The sequence below is a fragment of the Apium graveolens genome, chromosome 4 (genome assembly GCF_009905375.1).
Source record: "Apium graveolens cultivar Ventura chromosome 4, ASM990537v1, whole genome shotgun sequence".
Classification (NCBI taxonomy): domain Eukaryota; kingdom Viridiplantae; phylum Streptophyta; class Magnoliopsida; order Apiales; family Apiaceae; genus Apium; species Apium graveolens.
The window spans coordinates 74,908,078-74,931,092 of NC_133650.1; the positions used below are offsets into that span (position 1 = coordinate 74,908,078).

The window sequence follows — 23,015 nt, forward strand, 5'->3', positions numbered from 1 at the left end:
TTTCATCTAAGATCCAGTCCTTAAGCTCTTAAACGTTTGGGACCCAAATTCTGTAGGAAAACCTCGTTATTCCCTTATCATATTTCTCGGTATTAATCTCTTCTCTAGTCATTGGCTCTCTGCCTTCATTCATCGCTTTTTCTTGGCACAATATGATCTTTTCCCATAATTCAGGCTGCATTACAATCTCAAATAGTCTTTCAGTACCGGCTCCGGTTACCTTCACTTCTATTTCCATTTTCTCGAAATCTTTTATCTAGTCTCCCGAAGACATTATCATCTTGAGTCTCTCCTTTCTACTAAGGGCATCAGCCACCACATTGGCTTTACCTGGCTAATAAATAATCACATAATCATAATCCTTGATTAGCTCTAACCACCTCATCTGGCACATGTTGAGCTCTTTCTGCGTAAAAATGTACTTGAGCTCTTGGGTTTTGCGTAAACCCCGCACTTCTCTCCATACAAGTAGTTCCTCCAATATTTAGGGTAAAGCTATTATCGTGAGCTCAAGATCATGGGGGGATATCGAATTTTATATTCCCTTAATTGTCTTGACGCGTACGCGATTACCTTGTCGTGTTGTATAAGAAGCACCCTAATTACTTATGTGAAGCGTCACTACAATTCACAAAATCTCATTTTCCATCCGGCAGCGCCAACATAGGGTCCGTCACCAATCTTTGCTTCAGTTCTTGAAAGTTGTTCTCACATTTCTCTATCCATTCGAACTTCTCAGTCTTACGAGTAAGCCGCGTTAAAAGGGCTGCTATCTTTGCAAACTTGAACGACCCTACGGTAATAATCAGCCAATCCTACCTCTGGTAGTCACCCTAACAACGGTCATCGATTCCTCAACGTTCCTTTCTTCATTCTTGTCAGGATCTCCCACGGGATCTCTTCAGCAGCAATCCCTTCTGGGATAACATCCTCAACCGCTACATCCTTAATATAAACATCATCTGGTCCCTCGTTAGGGTGCTCCATTGGATCCACAATCTGATCCCCAATATTTAGTAAAACATCATCGTGTTATTGCTTTTGAACTTCAGGGTTCGGAGTCCCGCTACCATATACGATAACGATCTATGTTACTATCATGATATTTATAAGGGTTCCCGTAAGGGTTTTAATCGTCAATACTACGTTAGGTAGTCCGACTATGAACTTGGCAAGAGTTCTCATTATCTTAGTGAACTTTATCATTTTAACGACGCATCATCTCTGAGGTTTATAACGCTTAGCTCTGATACCATTTCTGTAATACCCCCAAATCCGGGGTCGGGGATCCGGGTCAACACGAGTTCCATTTCCCTTAATAACACCCAATCTTAATAAACAACCAACTACTGCGTACTATGACCCCACAATAAATACACACACCACAAGTTATAGTCTCAGAGATGAATACCAAAATAACAAAGTCATTTTATTCCACAATTATAAGTCATTACACCTCAAAAAGGGTTTCTGAATAAATTTACATTTCTTTGCCATTATTACAATTCATAATATACATAAGTCTGGTACATCAAAAGTTGAAAGCCTAGCCTATTGGTAGTTCCTACCACAGTTACAACGGCATCAACGCCTACAAGAAACTATAGAACATTTCTTATCCACTCGTGAATTGGGAGTTTGGTCATGTTCATCTTTTCTATCTGTTGTTGTGTGATGAAAGAAGAAAGCAAGGGTGAGAAACAAGCCCACCAAAATAACATGTATTGTAATTAACAATATATGAGCCTTCTCATAGTACTCATGAAAGTCTTGGTCAAGCAGATATGAACCAAGTTTGATATCTTAATGCGACGAAGTCGCAAAATATTCAGCATATATATACTTATATACTTTTCAAAACCTTTGAAATCCTCTGACATGTATATTATACACAGAGTTCCAGTTTATAACTGTATAAAAATATCATTGCAAGATGATCTCATATATCTAACCTTGTCTCAACATTTTTCTGAAAATCTTTGTCATGCATAAGATAATCATTTACTATATATAAGTTGAAAAGATGAAGTTACAAGATACTCCAATATACTTATATCTTTTTCTGAATACTACTTGAACTACCACCGTTCAAGGTATAAATAGTTCATCCCATAGATGAAGCTACAAGACAAAACTTGTATAGAATCAATCTTTGAATTATCATCAAAATGAAATGAAGTTACGAGATACTTCATTTGATGAAAACATCATTTTAAAAACTCGACCCTGCCAACACTCAACAATCGCCTAGCCGTAGCCTTTCTATCAAAGTGCTCTGGGTAGTGTTACAGAAATATCCAACTGGATGATGAACTCATTACGGGAATTTGCCGCGCCAGGAAGACCACTCACGATGATTAGTCGCAGTAGTGCAACCCTACCATTTTCTACATGTAGAGGAGAACAGTCGGATTTACTTGTCAACCAAACACTGGACTCCTAAGGAATGGACCCTCTTAGCGGAACTTCCGGGCCATTTGGGCCAATATAATAAGGCTGGGCCAGCGCCACTCGACCACTTACGCCACTCCTAGTTTAGATGAAATCCATGACTCTGAAACGTAAAGCTCGTCCCCCCTTTTCCCAAGTAGAAACTTGTTGATACGGCTCCACCAAGAAGTCGTATCTAGTTGGAAAGGAAAACTCACTGATATTTCCCAGGCGATGCCTATTAATGGATTAAACTCATTCCAAGAATTTTACTTCCCGAGTGTTAGGTAAGTAATCAAAAACTCTTTTATCAAATCAGCAACCTCGTTACGAATATAAAAATACGTCACGGAGCCGGATCCCTCATATTTTTAAGCGAGTATTTAAATCCCCTTCGAAAGGAAGATGTCAAATTTGAAAACAAGTTTTGGGATCCACTCTAACTTTCAAAAATAGTTTTGATAAAGTTTGAAAATAATCTCTGGAAATATTTAAAGTAAGAATGATTTGATAGTATCAATCATTTTCCGAATACTTGGCTAATACTGACAAATTATTCTTTAAGAAAATAAAGAATATTATTTAATAAAATAAGCGGAGTCATAAGTCCTCGAATGAATATTCAAACTAATATTCATTAAATAAAATAAGCGGAGTCATAAGTCCTCGAATGAATATTCAGACTAATTTTCATTTATTAATAGAAATAAAATAAGTTTCATAACTAGAAACTCTATTCAATAATTAAACTAGTCTTTGATCACAATAGGAATCTTAAATGAATATTCAAAAAATAATATTCACTTATAATATAAAACTATCGAATAAACATTATTTGATTAATAGTTTTGAAAACTCTCTATATATATATATATAATTTACTCAGGAACATCGCCTTCCGATTTAGAAAAATGTTAACCTTTGGGTCCCCAATACTAAGGGTATACGCAACTACTGCTTATCTCTAACATAGGTATTATGCAGTTTATAAGTATTTGAACTGATAATAAAATATCAAGATTTCACAACATGCATATATATACCATATCAACATGCTCCAATATATCACAATATTTGCTAATAACAACCATGCACTTATCTCAAGATAATGCATCAATATATTTACATCACAACAACAGTATAACGGGTAGAAAACTTGCCTGAGTGTTCCGGGGTAGAATTAAGCTTAGAGTGGGTCCGGTAACCTATGAACAATAACATAAGCCAGAATTAGACCACGGTCGCTTAAGAAACTAGTAAAAACTCACTCATACCCTAATGGTCGCTTACGGTCGCTTATACGCTTAACGATTTGCATTAATCGCTCGCGTACCCTCGACTCCACTAATTTTAATAAATTAACCGTTATGAATTTTTAGGCAACTCTTTCGTGAGTACTTTACCAACTGCCTAACCCACTTTACATAATTGTTTCATACTCCAATTAGTCATTTAAGAACCTTAACCAAGGTTTCAAAGTAAAGCGAGGGGTAATGGTTCGCTCAAGAAATGTCTTTACTTAAAACAGTCGTTTCTCCTAAACCGTACATCGGATCTAAGCGAACCACACACCAAAACGAATCTTACGACATGATCTAGCTAAACATGAAAGTTCTGAATATTACAGTGAGTTCACGGGTCCTAAAGTTAAGCACAAAAATAGTTAAGGAAAATTGGGTATTACGACGGCTATGTTTACGCGATTCCCTAAATAATTACCACTCTAAATCCTCATCAATTCACTCCCATCCTCCAACAATCAATAACACAATAAATACAACTTAAACCACTGAAAAATCAGTCCACACTCCAAGGTTTTACCAATTCATTCAATCACTACAAATTCACCATTCAAAATCAACACAACTTCACAAAAATCACTACTAAGCGTGGATCTAATTATACATTTACCAATTCATCTAAAAACTCAAAAAATCAAGCTTAGTACTAAAGTTCAAGAAGTTTTTATACCCTGATTTGTGAGTGAAAATTTTCTAGGGAGCCTTAAAGCCTTGATCAATCCTTATAAAAGCTTGGATCTCACAAACCATCAAGAAAACACAAAGTTAAATTTTGAAGTTTCTAAAAGTCCGATTTAATGAAATGTAAATATAAAGGTCTTACCATGATTATTTGGACAATACTTGTGAACAAGAGTTGTAGGAAATTTCAATACCTTTCCAACGAGCTATAGAACACAATATTTGAGTGATTATTGAAGGAGATATGGCAGTTTGAAGTTGCTGGTATCATTTTGGCCGAGAGCAAAATGATGAAATGAAAAAAATGAAAAAGCTTCTTTGATTTCCTTGCATAAATATTTTCTCCCTTGATGACATCATCCATCATGCATCACTTTCTTTCCATGTGTCAATCCCTTGTGGTTTGATGATGTCATAATCCTTGGCTTCCTGTACAAACTTATCTCGTGCTCGCTTATTTGTTTTACGGTTCGCTTAACTCTCGTTCTCGTTAATAGTTTGAGGGATCATATCCGGGATCTTATTACTTGGGCTTCCCTGAACCTTTATTAATATCTTATATTCCTTTAATGATCATCTGCTATAATCCTTAAATAAAAATCCTTTTAATCATGTTACCTTATACTCAATTCTTTCGGTATCTAGTGGATTTTCGGAAAAAAAATTAAAGTGTCCGGATTCGAATTCTGACAACCTTTACACACACTCATTAATTTATGGAATACTAATACAATCCCATAATTTCCATAACAGTACTCCTATATAGCGTGGTCTGATAATTTTCCTTAATCAGCATAGTCTAGAAAAAAAATTACTATTCATCAGGGTTTCAAAAATTTCCAAAAATTGGGGTTATTACACATACCAAGTAGACAAATTTTGTCTTTCATTTCAGATTGTTTTCTTAAATGGACTTCCCATTGACAATATAGGGGATAGTGGGGCGTTGGTTCAAAAAAACCCAACCTGGATTTTCGTTGGAACTATTTTGAAACTGATTTTTTTAAAACAGATACTGATGGAGATAAATCATTTTTAGCACATTGCGATAAAAAGCAAAGAATTAACCTCCAAGCGTTGAGAGGAAGTTGGCATGGACTAATTTGTACGTCATGAAAGGGTGGAAGGGGAACCTGACACCAGCTCTACTCGTGTGCCTAAAGATGCAAAGCTCGTTCTTCTTCCAGTGGCATACCCTATTCGCGACACTAGCTAAGACCAATTTATAGGGCTTCTAGACCTTGTAAATGAGATTCATCTTGTCCAATTCCTTCAAGTCAAAAAAAATATTGATGTGGTCAAACTCATCTAAATGAGCATCCGACGGGTACTCATATCCCCTAGTATTGATCATATCGATCAGGGAGGAGTACCTCGAATGAATGGGAAATTCGTTGGATTTCTTGACCATGTTCATCATTGCTAATCGAAGAGCTTTCTTGTCAGCCATCTGAAAAATACAGAAAATGCAGAAAATATGAAGATATGCATAAAAGAAATGCTGAACATGTAGAAAATATGAAGATATGCCTACAAGAAATGCAGAAAATGCAGAAAATGCAGAAAATATGAAGATATGCATACGAAAAATGAAGAAAGTATGAGTACATGCATATAAAGTGTAGAAAATATGAATATATGAAGAAAGTACTTGGAAAACTTTTGAAGGTTTGAAGATTTTTAACCGAAAAACTGAAGATCTTTTATCGAGAAACTGGAGATCTGATCGCCGAAAATCGCCTCGAAGACTAAAGAGAAGATTTGAGAAGATTATAAAATGAGAGAGTGATGAGAGGATCAACTCACTTCTTTATATAGGCAATTTATGGAAGAAGAACCGTTTTGGGCTTGAAATTGCGGCCCAAGATAAAAATCCCATCATCCAAAATATTCTATAAAATTCAGGAAAAATTTTAAAAATTCTCAAAACAAATCAAAGGAATTCTTTGAATATAATATAATAATGGGCTAAGTACAAAGCTCAAATTCAATTAGGAATAGAAAAAGGGCTGGCCCAAATCCAATTAACATTTGGAAAAAAGCCAAGCCCAAATCAAACTATGAATTGGAAAAGGGTTGTACCAAATCCAATTAAAATTTGAAAAAGGGCCAAGCCCAAATCCAATTAAGATTTAAAAATGGGCCAAGCCCAAAAATAAATTATGATAGGCAAAGCCCAATCAGAATAATTTGACCATTATTTCGACTGGAAATCTAGTCGGAATCCAGGTCGTGAGTCCTAGTCGAGATCAATCGACTAGAGACATGAAAATAACCATAATTTTGACTAGAAATCTAGTCAAAATCTAGGTCGTGAGTCCTAGCCGAAATTAATTGACTGGAGACATGAAAGTGATCATAATTTTGACTAGAAACCTAGTCGAAATCCTGGACGAGAGTCCTAGTCAAGATCAATCAACTAGAGATCTGATCGCCGAAAATCGCCTCGAAGACTAAAGAGAAGATTTGAGAAGATTATAATATGAGAGAGTGATGAGAGGATCAACTCACTTCTTTATATAGGCAATTTATGGAAGAAGAACCGTTTTGGGCTTGAAATTGCGGCCCAAGATAAAAATCCCATCATCCAAAATATTCTATAAAATTCAGAATTTTTTTTAAAAATTCTCAAAACAAATCAAAGGAATTCTTTGAATATAATATAATAATGGGCCAAGTACAAAGCTCAAATCCAATTAGGAATAGAAAAAGGGCTGGCCCAAATCCAATTAATATTTGGAAAAAAGCCAAGCCGAAATCAAACTATGAATTGGAAAAGGGCTGTCCCAAATCCAATTAAAATTTGGAAAAGGGCCAAGCCCAAATCCAATTAAGATTTAAAAATGGGCCAAGCCCAAAAATAAATTATGATAGGCAAAGCCCAATCAGAATAATTTGACCATTATTTCGAATGGAAATCTAGTCGGAATCCAGGTGGTAAGTCCTAGTCGAGATCAATCGACTAGAGACATGAAAAAAACCATAATTTTGACTAGAAATCTAGTCGAAATCCAGGTCGTGAGTCCTAGCTGAAATTAAATGACTGGAGACATGAAAGCGATCATAATTTTGACTAGAAACCTAGTCGAAATCCAGGATGAGAGTCCTAGTCAAGATCAATCAACTAGAGATATAAAAGTGACCATAATTTCGAATAGAAATCTAGTCAAAATTCAGGTCGTGAGTCCTAGTCGAAATCAGTCGACTAGAGTCATGAAAATGAGCATAATTTCGACTAGAAACCTAGTCGAAATCTAGGTCGTGAGTCCTAGTCGAGATTAACCGGCTAGAGACATGAAAAGTGACCATAATTTCGACCAGAATCCTAGTCGAAATTCAGGTCGTGGATCCTTGTCGAAAACCATCGACTATGATGTAAAAGCAGACCAAAATTTCGACCAGGATCCTAGTCGAAATCCAGGTCGTGAGTCCTGGTCGAAAACCTTCGATTAGGATGTAAAAGCAAACCAAAAATTTCGACCAGGATCCTAGTCAAAATCCAGGTCGTGGATCCTGGTCGAAAAATAACAGAATATTTGGAAAAAATCAGAAAACTGGCAAAAATATTTTCTAGTTATCTGCAATGGTGACCGAAACAATAAGAATAATTATATCCGGGGAGCTGAATATATCACGAAGCTCAAATCTGTTCCGCTAAAAGGAAAAGGAACCCTCTCCAAATTTTTTTGACATTCTTAGAAGAATGTGTGATTCAAGTTGGGAAAACATAACTAGCCTCAAGAAAGGCAAAATCGTTGTGAATGTGTAGGTCGCTCCACACTTTATGTTAAAAACGATACCCTGCAAGGGTAAATAAAAACTTAAATTCTATGAAATCTTATATGTTTTCTTAGAAGTTGGGGGCAAATGATTTGGGATAAAAATAATCTTAATTGCGTAATAAATAAGCGCATTAAATAGACCCGATTTGGTCCAAAAATGAAACCCGATTATTAAGGCCAAGCAATTAATATAACATTAATTAGGTTTCAAGGACCCACAAACCGATAATTTATTAATAAATCCGTGGGTTGTAAATTAGCCCAAATTATGGCTGAGAAAATAAGTTCGAATCAGAATCAAACTCTTAAAAGAGTAGTTCTCAAGCCACATAATCGCATAAGAAAGCAAATCCCAGCATTCTAGAACTCCAAAGTCCATTTTAAATCTGAAACTTACCCACTAAGTATCCTAACCCTAATCTAATTCAAAGCATCTCACACCTATATAAGGGGTCTCACCCAACATATTAAAATTATGTTTTTTACTTTATCCGTAGTATACGACAAGGTACGTAGGTATCTCGTGAAGACAGATTGAGTCACGAAACACGAGAGCAGTCAAATAGAGTATTGAGCTCACGAACCCCAGCATTAGGTATCTTGTGAAGACAGATTGAGTCACGAAACACGAGAACAATCAAATAGAGTATTGAGCTCACGAACCCCATCATTAAATACACCATAACTTTCGACCCATAACAAAATGCAACCATTTCAACTTTATACGTAATTTCGTGCACCATTCACGAGAACTTGATATGCAACTTTTACCGTGTTATTTTTAAATTTCCATTTTTTGTACTATATTTACATTCAAAAAATGTAAAAAAATGAAAAAGTGAGAAAATCAAAGAGGGAAGAGAAAGGAACCCCAAAACAATCCCACGTATCTCTCTTTTCTATTTTATTAAATCATAAATTCTGTCACCGACTTGACACCTTTGGATGGGTGCTTATATAATTTTTTTTACAACATATCCCATCTATCTCTCTCTACACACGCAGTTTATTTCTTATTCTCCAATTGATTTTCATATATTACAACATTGTACAATCCAGATTGTAATTCTTCATTATCTTCAATTTACACACCGCCGATCTGCTTCATCCGTCCAATTCTTTCCGGTTATCTCTCTTTTCCGTTCATCCTTTTTATTGATTATTTTGTTACTGTATTCGATTATTAATTGTATGTGAGATTGATTGTTTTGTGTTTTATTGATTGTTTATAATGTGTTCACATTACGTTTATGTCAATTTAGTTGTATGTTTAATTTGTAGTATGTACTTAATTTCGATAAGTTTGTTTGTTTATCTATTTATGTTGTGCATTTGGATGTCTTGTGGATGCTTCTTCATGTTGTAGTTTGAGTATGAATTTGTTAAGTTAAATTGCGGAAAGTGTTTGCGGCGTTGTTTCGTTTTCCTGTTACTAGTTAGTTGCTTGATTATAATGTATATTTTAGTGAATTGCAAATTGAAGTATGTATTTGGTCATTAGTTGAGAAAGTATTACATGATTTAACTGTACTACTTGCTAGGGAAATTGTAATTGGACAGACTGTTATAGCGATTCTTTTGGTTGACAAACTTATTATTCCGCAAATTGTTTTCTTGTATCCTCTGTTTGTATATTTTTTTTTTGTGTGTGTGTGTGTCTCTTCTGGTTTGTGATTATGGATTCAAGAAACAGAAGAGCTGAAAACTTGATTTATTTATTGAACTAACGGCATGATTAGTATGTACAAAGTTTTATGGCACTTTGCTGGTTTATGCACCAATGTGTTTGAATTTGAACTCTTATGGTTTCTTTTTGTCAGTGATCAATCATTTTCTTTTTCAAATTGAATATGATATGCTTGAATATTTTGTTGTGGGGGAACCTCAGTATATCTGTCTTTTTGGTGTTAACGCCTAGCTGTTCCTTTTAAAGCCAAGGACTACGGCTCACCATATTTTCTTTAAAATAACAAATTATATGTAGGCGTAGAGATATCTCTTTTTACGTTACTTTGGGTGATATATGTAGGAATCGTTCCCCATATTTTCTTGCCAGGTTAGAAGTTCCCTAGATTCCTTATCTCACATTAAATAACATTTAAGAGTTGACGTGGCATTTAATCCTAATATTTTTGTAGTTTTGTTCATTTCCTTCCCGCATAATACCTGGACCAAATTTAATTAATATTTCAGGGACTCTAACATCCAGGTCTAGGAGTGAAACTTTTTGTTTGTGAGATATGCTTGTCAATTTGTGAATTCAGTCTCTTGACGTGTCCTTATGTGCTGTGATTATTATAGCTCTTTTTTCACAATATTTATTAGCTTTGTGATGTTTCTTTATGATTCTATATGGCAGGTAGTTATTGACAACGTATACTTTTTGAGAAAATGTCTTCTCCAAGCAAGAGGAGAGATATGGATGTCATGAAACTGTAAGCATCTTACATGATTTCTTTGGCGTTGAATTAGTCATTAATATTTTTACTTTTTCTTCTATCATAGATTTTATTATTGCAGATTTTAATATACCATAGTTATGGACAAATTGTTCTACTTCTCTATCAAATTCTCAAGGTTTCCTCAATTGCGGCTATCCGTTCTGGCTTACTGACCTCTTGAACTTATGATGTAGGATGATGAGTGATTATGCTGTGGAGCCAATAAATGATGGACTCAATGAATTTAATGTGGAATTCCATGGTCCCAAAGAAAGTAATGTTCTATCTTTTTTCCATTTTATGCGCCTATTATATGCGACATATTTTCAACTGTAATAACAATTAACAACCTTTCTGAATGAAGATTAGTTACACCGTCAAAGCCTGACTATTTTGTTTATCATATGAATTATATGCTTTCTGATATCTAGATGTACTTCGTTAATTTTTTGGATGAATGCACGAGATAAATATTAGTATGATATGTACTTAAATTCAGGAATCACATTTTTATCTCAAGGGGACTATGGTTTCATCAGATGTGGAGGTCCATATTTTTCCTTGTTATTTTCCGCATAAACTTACTGTTTTTTGGACAACATAAAATGCCATCTCCTTCCATGCATTACCGTTTTTCTGCACAGTCTTTGGTATGAAAAACATTTTTTTCAAACATATATTTTTTGCATGTTATTTTGGGACGCCGGACGCGTGATTTGTTGCGGGAAAAACCAAAATTATCTGAACAGATTGTGTTCCAATAAAAAATTATCTCGCACTCTGATGGAATTTGCTCAAGTACGAGAAATGGTATTTTGACAAATTTTTTATATGTAAAATAATATTTCTTCTTTGATGATTGTTTTTTTACTGCGAAAAAGTTTGGTCTGTTTTTTAGGCAATGGAACATAATGCATCTTGTTAAAGAGATGTAAACTGGCTTAATTTAATTGTCTTTTGTGGATAACCTGTATGTTTTTAGCCCAAAATAAATCGGCTATACCCAACTCCATTGTAAACTTCTTTGTGTCTTTGCTCTGTCGTAGTATTTTTTCACTTTTTTGGTTTAGAGCTTACACTGTCAGCAGCATTGTAACTGCAACCAGTTAGAACTGTTTCTTTTGTTTGTTACAACTTAGATCTTACAAGTATGAACTTTTACTGCAATTTGGTTATTATATTATGGGTCTTGGAAAATCCGTCTCATAAAAGTTTGTTGGTTGGAGTCATTGTGCCATTAATACAGTAGCGCCGGTGATTCTACAGTTTTCATGATCACAGAGCATACTGGATGAAGGTTTCTCTGCTTTCTTACCCATTTCCGCCCAAGACAACCTTATGTAAAATTGTAAATCTAAGAATTATCATGTCATAAAAATTAAACAACCTTGTGGAAGAATGAAAAGCTAAGAACGATCGCAACCTTTTGGAAGAATGAAAAGATAATAATGATCACAACCGTATAGAAGAACGAAAAGCTAATAATGATCATTTTATTATTGGCTGCAGGTCTATATGAAGGCGGTGTGTGGAAAGTACGTGTGGAGCTTCCAGATGCTTATCCATATAAGTCTCCATCTATAGGGTTTCTCAATAAGATATACCACCCCAATGTTGACGAGATGTAAGTTGACATCTACTTAAAGTAAAATATATGAACCACTTAGTAGGCTCAGTACTATTTTTATAATCTTGAGTTATTGCTAATACAGTTTAATATCATTTACTGGAACTTTTCTACAGGTCGGGTTCTGTATGCTTAGATGTCATTAACCAATCATGGAGTCCAATGTTTGGTAATACTAAACTACACATTCTAAATTTGTTGTTTCTTTCCTTTTTTGTTTATCCAAATTGCTGTTGTGGGGGGAAGATACGTGGAAATTGTGTACGAAATACCACTTTATTGGCTATCCCTTTAGAGTATAGAAGGAAGTAAACATCATACACACATTTGAGAATACTAAACACCAATTCTATGAGTTATCTTATTTGATATGTTTCTTATAGACCAAAAACTTTATGGTCGTGGATTGCGTTCGCTTTTCAAGAAGGTTATATCAGCAACATTTTGCAGCAGAAAATAAAAAAAAGTGAAGGCTGGATGTGATTAATGACTACAAATAATGATCTAAGAATGTCCTTGATTTGATGAATGAAGAAGTTGCGACTTATTTTGCCTTTGTAAACAGGGAGAAATCTAGCAAAAAGTAATTAAATAGATAAAAGAGAATTTGGAGAAAATTTTGTACCAGTACATTCCCCCTCTTAAATCATTTTCTATCTTTCTTTATATGCTTAAGAAAAAGATGATCCTCTTTGGTTGGGAGTTTCTTTTGTAAATGATGTGTATCTTGTGTTCATGGCCATTATTCAGACGTATTAACTATTGTTCTGTACTATTGCAGATCTTATAAATGTGTTTGAAGTTTTCCTCCCTCAACTTTTGCTTTACCCAAATCCTTCAGACCCCTTAAATGGTGATGCAGCATCCTTGATGATGAAGGACAGAAAGCAATATGACGAAAAAGTGAAAGGTGAAGTCCTTTTTCTCATTGTGTTTCCCTTCTAAGTTTTATTTTACCACTATGACATAGTAGCAGCACTTTGCTTACAGAAGAATGGAAATAACTCAGTAAGGCTCCGTTTGTGTTTACTTGTCATAAGGCTTTGGATCTGTGACTAAGGGATTTTAGGAAATACTTTCACTAAATTATAGCCAATGGCTATATCTGGTGATATCTTTGTTAGAAATATTACATCCTCTTTGTTTCATTGATAACGGCCATGAGAAGTAGTTGAAATATACTGGCTACACTCATGAGTTTAGAACCATCTTTTTGTCAAGGGGCAGTCAGCAGGTTGTCTATATCGACAATTTGACATGCTTGTCTTCTTATTGCCAGAATATTGCGAGCGTTACGCAAAAAAGGAGAATATCACCAGCAAGCAAGCAGAAGAAAGTGATGAAGAGGCAAGTGACGATGACATTAGTGATGGACGGAGTGCCTCTAGTGACGATGTTGCTGGCCATGCAGACCCATAAAAAGGATAAAATTGTTTCACTGTATGTGCATGGCTTTTATGTTTAGTTGCCTGTAAGATTAGAAAGAAAAAGGACCTTTAGGATTTGGCACACTTGCCACACATGCTAAATTAATCTGTAATCTGTGCTGCAACATAGGTTTACTTTTAAGAAATGAGATTTGCTTTTATTTACATTTATCATTTTATGTTTTGGTAGGTACACAAAGTGCAACATATAACAGCAAGAAAATAGAACATGTTAAAGAAATAAGAAGAAAATTTTCTACTTTATATGTGCAGTTGGTGAAATTTCCGCATACCTTAGTTTGCATGTTTATTCTATGCTGATGCTAGAGCCATTTGCTTTCTTTCACTCTGTTACCGTCAGTTCCACCTGAAATGTTAGTTGTCGGACACCAATTGTTAAGCACCTTGCTTCATTACAAAGCAGTTACAATTGCACATCTATACAATTCTGTGCCATTCTTTACAGATTTGTATGGATTAAAAACGTTTTGAATGGGGACATGTGGTTACCAAAGTTCTATTGATTTTAAAGTTAAACCAGGTGACACGAAAGGAAAGTTAGCAGTCACTTGCATATTGTGTTTTCGGAGTCGGATTGAGAGAAGTCAGCAGTTACTTGCATATATTATGTTTCGGTGTCAGATTGTCACCCGAGTTAACGGTTTCTTGATGTTATTACTGGGTAAGTAATGTTATTGCACGCGGTAGTTTTTTTATTAGGCCTGTTCTCCATTTACAATTATTAACACAATCCTACACTCCGAGTTCATTTCTGATCACACGTAATTGTACTCTTTTTCCTTTTTCCCTTTTCCGTGAATTACAGAAATAATTAGACTATATCAATCATCCTGTGAGCCAAAGTTGCAACCCATGAAATCCTGAAAGTCTACTTGATGCAATATCCAAGTAGGTCGAAGGATTAAAACTGGGACTGCTGCTACAAAACAAAGTGAGAGAGGTGTGGAAACGGTCCTGGTCATTGATTTGTTAGTATGTTAAAAGGTTCAACAGAAGTTGCTTAAAATTCGGCATAACTATTAGTAAATTTTAGTTACAAATATTATATAAGCTAGCATGTTTTTTAAAAACCAGTAGCAGGATATTAGAGACAATGAGATCCCTATCACGAAGATTTAAAAGGATTTGCTATCAGTCCATGATTATATATGATGAAAAGGATTTAGTTCCAATCCAAAATGCTCCGTTTGATTTGAACTAATTTTGTGTTTGGAATGAAATCAAATTAGTGATACTAATTATCAACTAATTTGTTCATTCACACTCTGTCCATTTCATCATCTTTAGGCCTTGGAACTTTTCCAACATACCGTACTCTGTTTTTTGTGTTTATAAATATGTAATGATGCATATATCATTATATATAAACATATTATGAATCATTTGTTTGTTTTGTTATAATACATGTCATTGGAAAATGCTATGAACTTCAAAGGTTATTTTTATTTATTTTAACCTCAAAGTAAAAGATGTTTTGATGCAGTCCATGTATATTTTTTAAGAAAATGCCTAAGAAAGAGTCGCTGACAAGTGACAGACAATCTAGTCTTACCGTTAACCTGCACGGCTAATGAAATCCATATAATTCCAGTGTCAGATTACTCGTAATGATCATTCCTTGTCATTAAACAGCAACTTAAACTTTATTAAAGAAACAATCCGTTGTGGAATCCGCCAACAGGCAATAATTTAAACTCCAAATCTAACACAAAACATTGTTATTTACATCAACCTCACCACATTCATACCTTTGAGCTTCCTACTAAATCTCGTTACTTTATTTCTGTGAAATGAATCGAAATCATATTCTGGTAATTCTTGCATGTTTCTTTTTCCTTTCGAGCTCCTCAAAGTCTGAAGAAGTCATCGAAACTGCATTGCTCAACTTTTTTGTAAAACTGGGGTCAAGCAATGGAGTATCAGCTTCTAATCCTTGCATGTGGAAAGGTGTTTCATGTGATGCCAAGACTCAAGTGCGAAGACTGTTACTTGATGGCATGAATCTTTCTGGAACTTTTGATCCAAGTATTCTTTGCAATGTACAGTCTCTTGCTGAATCTCTTACTGTCATTAGTCTCAATGAAAACAACCTTCACAGTGAGAATCTTGATCACATTTCAAACTGCACCTTCATCAAGATGTTGAGTTTACGTGGAAACAGATTCTCGGGTAGCCTTCCTGATTCATTTTCCAGATTAAATAATCTAATGGTGTTTGAGATCTCAAACAATCTATTTTCTGGTTCTTTACCAGATTTGTCTAGGATTACAGGCTTGGTGGAATTTCTAGTTCAAGATAATCGTCTTTCAGGGCCTTTGCCATCTTTAAATTATACCAATTTAGAGAAATTTAATGTATCCATGAATGGTTTCACTGGCCGTATTCCTGATGGAGGTTCTAATTTTCCTGCTAGCAGCTACATCTATAACCCCGAGTTATGTGGTAACCCATTGCCAAATGAATGCTCATCAGCACGAGCAGTGTTGAAGTTGGAAGAGCTAGCCTCCCAAGAGCCAGAAGACAAAAAGAAATCAAGGAGTGGTCCCTCAACTGATCAGATTCTCATGTTTGTAGGCTATTTTCTTGTAGGTATAATTGTGATTATATTCGTTCTGTTCAAGTTTTGCAGAAAAGGAAAGGAAAAAGAAGATTACACGGGGATTGAGTTAGACCAAAAGAAGGTAGCAGCTTTTGATGAAAGTAACATCAAACTTAAAATAGTGTCAGTTGAAGGTGAGAGTGTGTCGATTAGATCAAATATCTTGGTTACGTCCACAGAAAGTGCAGTAAAGGGTTCACCATGTGCAGTAGTTTCTACTAGTCCAGAGGTAAATGGTTTACAATTTGATGAATTGCTCAAGGCACCGGCGGAGCTGCTTGGTAGAGGGAAACATGGCAGTGTGTATAAGGTGATGTGTGAATCTATAGGCAAGCACTTGACTGTCAAAAGGATTAAGGATTCGACAATGTCATCAGACGAATTCAAGAAGAGAATGAAGAAATTAGATCAACTTAGGCATCCAAATGTGTTGCCTCCTGTTGCCTTCTACACATCCAAAGAAGAAAAACTTATAGTCTATGAATACCAATCTAATGGAAGTCTCTTCAACCTAATCCACGGTAACTCCCACTCAAATTCCAGAAGAAAACACTTATAAGCACCACAACCTTAAAACAATTTTCCATGATAACTTTAACTTTCCCTTGACTAAATGCATTCCTAAAAGTAGATATCGTTTTACAGGTGATCAGATAAAGCAAGCATTTGACTGGAGCAGCAGAATTGGTGCAGCAGCAATCATTGCAAAGGCCTTAGCATTCATGCAAAAAGAGCTAAAAAATGACGCAATTGGGCACGGAAATCTCAAATCTTCAAACATTTTACTAAATCAGGATATGGAGCCATGTCTAGTGGAGTATGGCCTAATCAACCAAGAACAACCACTTACTTGTAATGTGAACAATGTTTTAGCAACACAAGAAACTGATGATGAGGCAGCATTCAAGTCGGATATTTATGCATTCGGTGTAATTCTTCTGGAAATGTTGACAGGAAAGCAAGCAGTAGTACAAAACAATGGGATGAACTTAGCTAAATGGGTTGTTTCAGTGGTTAGAGAAGAATGGACAGTCGAAGTTTTTGATAAAAGTTTAATTAGAGAATGCGCAAGTGAAGAGAGGATGGTGAATTTGCTGCAGATTGCTATAAAATGTGTTAACGATTCACCTAAAGCCAGGCCTAGCATTAACCAAGTTGCTCTTATGATCAATACTCTCAAAGAGGAGGATGAGAGATCTCTGGACATTTCGGATTCTTTTAATTTATGAGACTTTCCGCTTTCCAATTTAGCAAGGTATGACATTTGAGGAATCAGGTCAATCTGTATCCTTGCTCATCAGCTATGTATGTTAGAAGATTAATGAGAAATATCCTCATTTATAATCAACATGAAAGATCATAGATGATGATGCTCTGAACAATCACTCCCTCTGTCTCGCAAGAAATAGTTGGTTAATTTTTTTGAGAGGCATATGTAGGGGAAATTTTGTGTTCCGGATCATGTTTCTGTATGTAATTATGTCAATTTGGCTTCGACAGTCTTAATTTTGTGTCATCCAAATCTTACTGAAATTGCATCTTCTTAGTAACAATGTATGAAATATGAATCCTCTTGATTGTGTACAGCTGTTGATTATAGCCACTAGTAAAAAATTAGGTACAGGATTTCGAAGCGAAGGCAAACAAGGAGAAAAACTAAGTAGAACAACTAGTTAACTTTGCATTATTTAATGATCTTCTACCAATTTATCTTCATAATGCAGAGCAGTTCAAAAATCAAAAGTATAGGTTAATTAATACCCATATGAAAACCCCATATAGTTGTATCTGGATCGAATATTATGATTACTGTAACTAGGATTTCCATAATCAACAGCTTTGATCACCACAGCTTCACGACGTCCATCTTGCTCTTGAACTGCTCCAAACACTATCTCATTTGTCTCGTGCTTTTGCTCGTAGCAAGTCTGAGGATTAGATGAGTGATGCTGCTGGTGTTGCTGCAGCTGTTGATAATGATGTTGTTGTATCTGTTGCGGCTGTTCTTGTTGGTGGAAATCGTCATTCCAATCCTCATAGACTGTCCGGCTTTTCTTCAGATGGCGGCTTTTCTCCATTTTATTAGTCGTAATAGGATACCTATTTCTTGGATCTGTTGTTTCAAATGGAGGAGGTTCATCTTTGTTAGGAATAGTGAAGCTCTCTTGCATTGGCCAAGAACTTTGATTTCTGTTCGGCTGTTGGTTATATTGTTGCTGCAAATGATGCCGGGGTTGTTTCCTTCTGAATCCTGGCAATGTTCCTCTAAAAGGCTTTGTCAGTGAACCAAATAAGCCTCCTTGTTTTTCTAGTTCAGCTGAAATCAAGGGGGGCCTGACTGGTTTAAGAGGTTGTTGATGAGCTGCTGAAGGAATGTTTTCCATATATCTGGGATCCTGCTATGTATGCGAGTAAATTTGTAACTAAGATGTGCAAGTAGAAACCTACTGTGAGTGCTGCAGGTTTAGTGGATCACAGTTCAGATAAATTATTTCATGTTTCTAATTGAGTCATGTGTATTGATGTGTAATTGATTTAGTTATTTTTATGAGATGTCATAACAATACATGCAAGTTGAGACTACAGTTCAAGTCAAATATACGATTTCTTACAGGGTGAGAAGAAAACATGGATGCTACTCTACGTTGTAGCAATGCCAGCATGTACCCGAAAAAACAAGCTGCAGCAAGTACTGCTATGCCTGTACGTATCAAAAATGATATCGTAAATGTCAGTAGTGTGGTCAGCGTGAATGCTAAAAGTATTGTTGTAATATTAATGAGAAAGTATATGAAAATTTGGTTTGACCTAAATTAAGATGATCATCGTGTTGGTAAGAACAATCATCATCATGGAGTTGGATCTCTCTAATTGCTTGGTTTCCACGATCAATAACCAAAAGAGAGCAGCTACTTCCAATGTAAACCACATCAAAATCACTTGAAAATTTTGCACCTTCACCTGGACCATCAACATGACCGAGCCCTTGGTCCCGTGATCCTCCTGCAATGGTGACAACCCCTGTAAAGAGAAACAGCAATGCTTGAATTATTAATGTTATTCAATGACGTAGATATATTTTGAAGAGTATATTCAATCACTGAGCAAATGAATGCTTAGGACATAACATTACCTGCATGACTGATCTTCCTGATTGCCATATTCATGGTGTCTGCTAAATAAATATTTCCTCTATCATCCACTGCATGCCCTTTTGGATGGTTCATCCTTGCTTCTCTTGGCTTCCCATCAATATGACCATAGTACCCTTCAGATGATCCGGCCATAAGCTTAGGCCTGCTATCTGCATTTCACTATTCACTTCAAACGAATTTAAGACAACTAGGAATATTATGTGCATCTGTCTAGTAAATTCATCTTGGGTATACGCTTACGGAGTTTGATGTGTTGAAACAAACACATACATTTATTACACACACATGTGTTTGTTAACTTAGAAACTAAATTACCCTACAAAGTACAAACTAACCTAACTTGATTATTTATGCACCAGATAACAAGGCCCATCGCTATATGAAAACATAAAGAATATGGGATGATTGAGAAGAGAACAATTACAAAGTGATCTGTTAAGTAGTTGAAAGTTGGTCACTTAAAGCAAATAGGGGGCTATTATATTTTAAGAAAGAATGTGTTGAACAGAATCAAACAAAAGATAAAAAGAGCAGTATTCCTCTAAACCAAAAAAGAAGAAGATATATGTGCCTAATTCCACAAGTTATTCAAAAGAAACTACAGATACTTGGTGTGTTTCTAAAGAAAACTAATGTAAGATCATCCAACCACTAGGGCCAACTTCTTTCCCAAAGCCACAGAGACAAACATCATAACTACTCTACCTTGAGATTTTTACATTTTTGCAATCAAGCATGCAAGAACACACAATTAACCAAGATTATGTAACGAAGCAAATAAATATTTCAGAGGCAAAACAAGCATACATTGAGATAATGGAGTTGAAATCTTATAAAGGTTACTGTTTTCAGAATCCAAAACCAAAAGATCCCCGGTTGGAGACAACTCCACACTGTAAGGTTCAATTCCATGCTTGCTTCCATCGAACAAAGTCTCCACCGTGTATCCTCCTTCAAATTTGACCAATGAACGACCAGAAATAGCTGAAATATAGCCAAACCATCAATCTCTCCAACAAGGACTATTTGAAGTTTCAAAGAAAACATTGCAGTTCTTGAAATGTTAGTCAAAAAGAGATTCATACCGACGGGTGCATCTGTTTGAAGTGACCACAACTTTTTAAATAGAGCAGAAACAACATGGGACACAACCTGACTAACAAGTTCTGCACAACACAGAAAAGAATAGAAGCGTAGTCGTCAAAATGTTACATAATACACAAATGCCAAGAGAAAGAATGAACAAACTTGCATTTATAATTATCTACTCACTTGCAGGAGGAGCTGCAGAAGCTGATGAGAACTCAGCAAATAGAATAAGAGAAATCATAAATACGATCCAACGATTAAACATTCTTCTTGTTCCTCACGACAGCTGCCTATGAAACAAGTCTGTTTATTCAAGAAGATAAACAAACTCTGCAGTTCATATGAGAGTGAGATTGACCTTAGCAGATGTCCTTTTCTATTTCTTCATACAATGAGAGCAAGCTGGGGGAAGGGGTGTGAATTTATGGAGGTTTTAGGAGTGTTACACAAACGTAACTGAGAGAATAAAGAGAAAAAGTTAAAAGAAAAGGACAACCGGTTTAATTATCATATAAAAAGATGTAGCTTCATTTTTTCGTGGAGCACGAGATCAAAAAATACACTGTCTTTATTACACCGGGATCGAAAAACGTATTCATTTAAAGAGATTATTTATCAAATATTCATATATTGCTACTTTTCATAAATTTATGATATTTTATTAGTTATCACTACCAAACAGGCCTAGCTAAGAAAAAAAAAATCTCAACAAAATAATAATTTCTACTTCTAAGTAAGGCGTAATTTAAATACATATTTTTTCGTCATCAATGAGTTCTGACTAGAGATATCGAATATGTTTGGTTTAACGTGGAAAGTAAAGAATCTGATATATGGTTTATATGATATTCTTAAAAGCATTATTCTTATGGCCATAATTGCATGCAGTTTGTTTCTATCACCTGTCTGTCTACATGTTCATCCATTTTATCATCATTGATCATCTCCTCACAACATCCCTGAACTAAATCATCACATTTCTCCATCAATCTGATCGAACCATGTCCTCCGCAACACGCCGCTTGCGCGACTTACAATCCCAACCACCCAACAAAACATGCGTCGATTGTTCTCAGAAGAACCCCCAATGGGCTTCTGTTTCGTACGGGGTTTTCATGTGTCTCGAATGTTCTGGAAAGCACCGTAGCCTCGGGGTCCACATCTCGTTCGTCCGGTCGGTGACGATGGATTCGTGGTCGGAGATTCAGTTGAAGAAAATGGAAGTTGGCGGGAATGAGAAATTGAACGAGTTTTTTAAAGAGTACGGGGTGACGAAAGAGACGAGGATTGTGGAAAAGTATAATACGAACGCGGCGAGGGTTTATCGAGAGAGAATTCAAGCGTTGGCGGAGGGGAGGACCTGGAGAGACCCGCCTGTTGTGAAGGAGAGCAGAGTTGTTGTTAATGATTGGGGGGAATGGGACGAGGCAAAATCGAGAGAAATGAGGAGAAATAATACGGTTGGGGATTTTAGGACTAGTGGTGGAGGTAAGGGGTTTACGAAAGCACAATTGGCTTCTGCGGCCGGGAAGGAGGATTTTTTTGCCAGGAAGATGGCGGAGAATGAGTCGAAGCCCGATGGATTGCCTCCGTCGCAAGGAGGGAAGTACGTTGGATTTGGATCTAGCCCGGGGCCTATGGCGAGGAGTAGTTCTCAAGGGGATTTTCTTTCCGGGGTTAGTCAGGGGCTTGGTAGGTTATCTTTGATTGCTGCATCGGCAGTGCAAGCTGGAACTAAGGATTTCACTAGTAAGGTGATGGATGGAGGATATGATTACAGGGTCAATGTTGTGACTGCTAAAACAAGTGAGATTGGACAAAGGACTTGGGGGATCATGAGAGGGGTCATGGCATTGGCTTCGCACAAAGTTGACGAGTACACTAAAGAAGGTAATACTACTACTGGTGTCTCCAATAATGATAGCTGCCAAGGAAATGAAAGCCGGGGAACTAGCTACTATCAAGATTCGTCCAAAGGATGGAATTGTTCTAGTGGCAGGGGGCAAAACTCATCTAGTGGGCATCATAAATCTCCCGCCTCGGGTTCATGGGATGACTGGGATCGCAAGGACAGCCCAAATGATAAGGAAAAATCATCACCTAATGGAGACAGCTGGGCCGGTTGGGATGATGCTAAGGAGGATGATGATGAAGATGATAATTTCTACCAAAGTGCTACCACCAATGCCAAAGGAAATGGGAAATCGGATTCCAACTGGACAGAGGGAGGCTTTCGCTAAAGGTAGCATCTTATACCAGCCTTTAATTTTTTGGGTTCCTTCTAATCGTTCTTGTATACTTATATTGGATAGAGTCTATGTGTTTAAACATGTATAATAGTCAAATTTCTAAGAAAAGAGTTATCATTTCATGCTTGTGCTTGCAGGGAACCTTTTTTTTTTTTTTTTGTCTGTTGATGTTTAAAGCAATTATAGATTTGTAATTTGTAGTAGTTTGCAGTT

General features: G+C 36.0%; 4 protein-coding genes across 5 annotated transcripts; 3 read left to right on the top strand and 1 right to left on the bottom strand.

The window, feature by feature from the left end:
* The first annotated feature begins 9,134 nt into the window (after nucleotides 1-9,134).
* Nucleotides 9,135-13,860, top strand: LOC141718063 (ubiquitin-conjugating enzyme E2 5-like). The gene is made up of 7 exons (XM_074520415.1): nucleotides 9,135-9,319; nucleotides 10,554-10,629; nucleotides 10,830-10,909; nucleotides 12,145-12,259; nucleotides 12,379-12,431; nucleotides 13,044-13,172; nucleotides 13,542-13,860. Exons 2-7 carry the CDS (start codon nucleotides 10,586-10,588, stop codon nucleotides 13,679-13,681), a joined length of 561 nt encoding a protein of 186 aa, XP_074376516.1. The 5' UTR covers nucleotides 9,135-9,319; nucleotides 10,554-10,585; the 3' UTR covers nucleotides 13,682-13,860.
* Nucleotides 13,861-15,500: 1,640 nt separating this feature from the next.
* On the top strand, nucleotides 15,501-17,761 carry LOC141718637 (putative leucine-rich repeat receptor-like protein kinase At1g68400). Its single transcript, XM_074521014.1, has 2 exons — nucleotides 15,501-16,830; nucleotides 16,955-17,761. Exons 1-2 carry the CDS (start codon nucleotides 15,501-15,503, stop codon nucleotides 17,536-17,538), a joined length of 1,914 nt encoding a protein of 637 aa, XP_074377115.1. The 3' UTR covers nucleotides 17,539-17,761.
* A 97-nt stretch (nucleotides 17,762-17,858) lies between these two features.
* Nucleotides 17,859-20,974, bottom strand: LOC141718065 (uncharacterized). Of its 2 annotated transcripts, none has more exons than XM_074520417.1 (7): nucleotides 20,737-20,974; nucleotides 20,550-20,630; nucleotides 20,272-20,448; nucleotides 19,443-19,613; nucleotides 19,118-19,330; nucleotides 18,922-19,010; nucleotides 17,859-18,708 (listed from the first exon to the last, which is right to left on the bottom strand). In XM_074520417.1, exons 1-7 carry the CDS (start codon nucleotides 20,816-20,818, stop codon nucleotides 18,064-18,066), a joined length of 1,458 nt encoding a protein of 485 aa, XP_074376518.1. In that variant the 5' UTR covers nucleotides 20,819-20,974; the 3' UTR covers nucleotides 17,859-18,063. The 2 variants fall into 2 exon arrangements, with proteins under 2 accessions (XP_074376518.1, XP_074376519.1); XM_074520418.1 differs by having other exon boundaries at nucleotides 17,860-18,705; nucleotides 20,737-20,972.
* Nucleotides 20,975-21,436: 462 nt separating this feature from the next.
* On the top strand, nucleotides 21,437-22,998 carry LOC141718066 (putative ADP-ribosylation factor GTPase-activating protein AGD6). Its single transcript, XM_074520419.1, has one exon. It carries the CDS (start codon nucleotides 21,555-21,557, stop codon nucleotides 22,791-22,793), a length of 1,239 nt encoding a protein of 412 aa, XP_074376520.1. The 5' UTR covers nucleotides 21,437-21,554; the 3' UTR covers nucleotides 22,794-22,998.
* Nucleotides 22,999-23,015: the final 17 nt, after the last annotated feature.

What these genes read in the sequence shown, in the direction of transcription:
- LOC141718063 (XM_074520415.1), top strand. Translation starts at nt 10,586, where the DNA reads ATGTCTTCTCCAAGCAAGAGGAGAGATATGGATGTCATGAAACT. An exon ending in GATATGGATGTCATGAAACT is followed by an intron (nt 10,630 to 10,829) that starts GTAAGCATCTTA and finishes CTTATGATGTAG; the next exon opens with GATGATGAGTGATTATGCTG. An exon ending in ATCATGGAGTCCAATGTTTG is followed by an intron (nt 12,432 to 13,043) that starts GTAATACTAAAC and finishes GTACTATTGCAG; the next exon opens with ATCTTATAAATGTGTTTGAA.
- LOC141718066 (XM_074520419.1), top strand. Translation starts at nt 21,555, where the DNA reads ATGTCCTCCGCAACACGCCGCTTGCGCGACTTACAATCCCAACCACCC.
- LOC141718637 (XM_074521014.1), top strand. Translation starts at nt 15,501, where the DNA reads ATGAATCGAAATCATATTCTGGTAATTCTTGCATGTTTCTTTTTCCTT. An exon ending in TCTCTTCAACCTAATCCACG is followed by an intron (nt 16,831 to 16,954) that starts GTAACTCCCACT and finishes ATCGTTTTACAG; the next exon opens with GTGATCAGATAAAGCAAGCA.
- LOC141718065 (XM_074520417.1), bottom strand. Translation starts at nt 20,818, where the DNA reads ATGTTTAATCGTTGGATCGTATTTATGATTTCTCTTATTCTATTTGCT. An exon ending in TTCAACTCCATTATCTCAAT is followed by an intron (nt 19,614 to 20,271) that starts GTATGCTTGTTT and finishes AGTGAAATGCAG; the next exon opens with ATAGCAGGCCTAAGCTTATG. An exon ending in CCATGTTTTCTTCTCACCCT is followed by an intron (nt 18,709 to 18,921) that starts GTAAGAAATCGT and finishes TCGCATACATAG; the next exon opens with CAGGATCCCAGATATATGGA.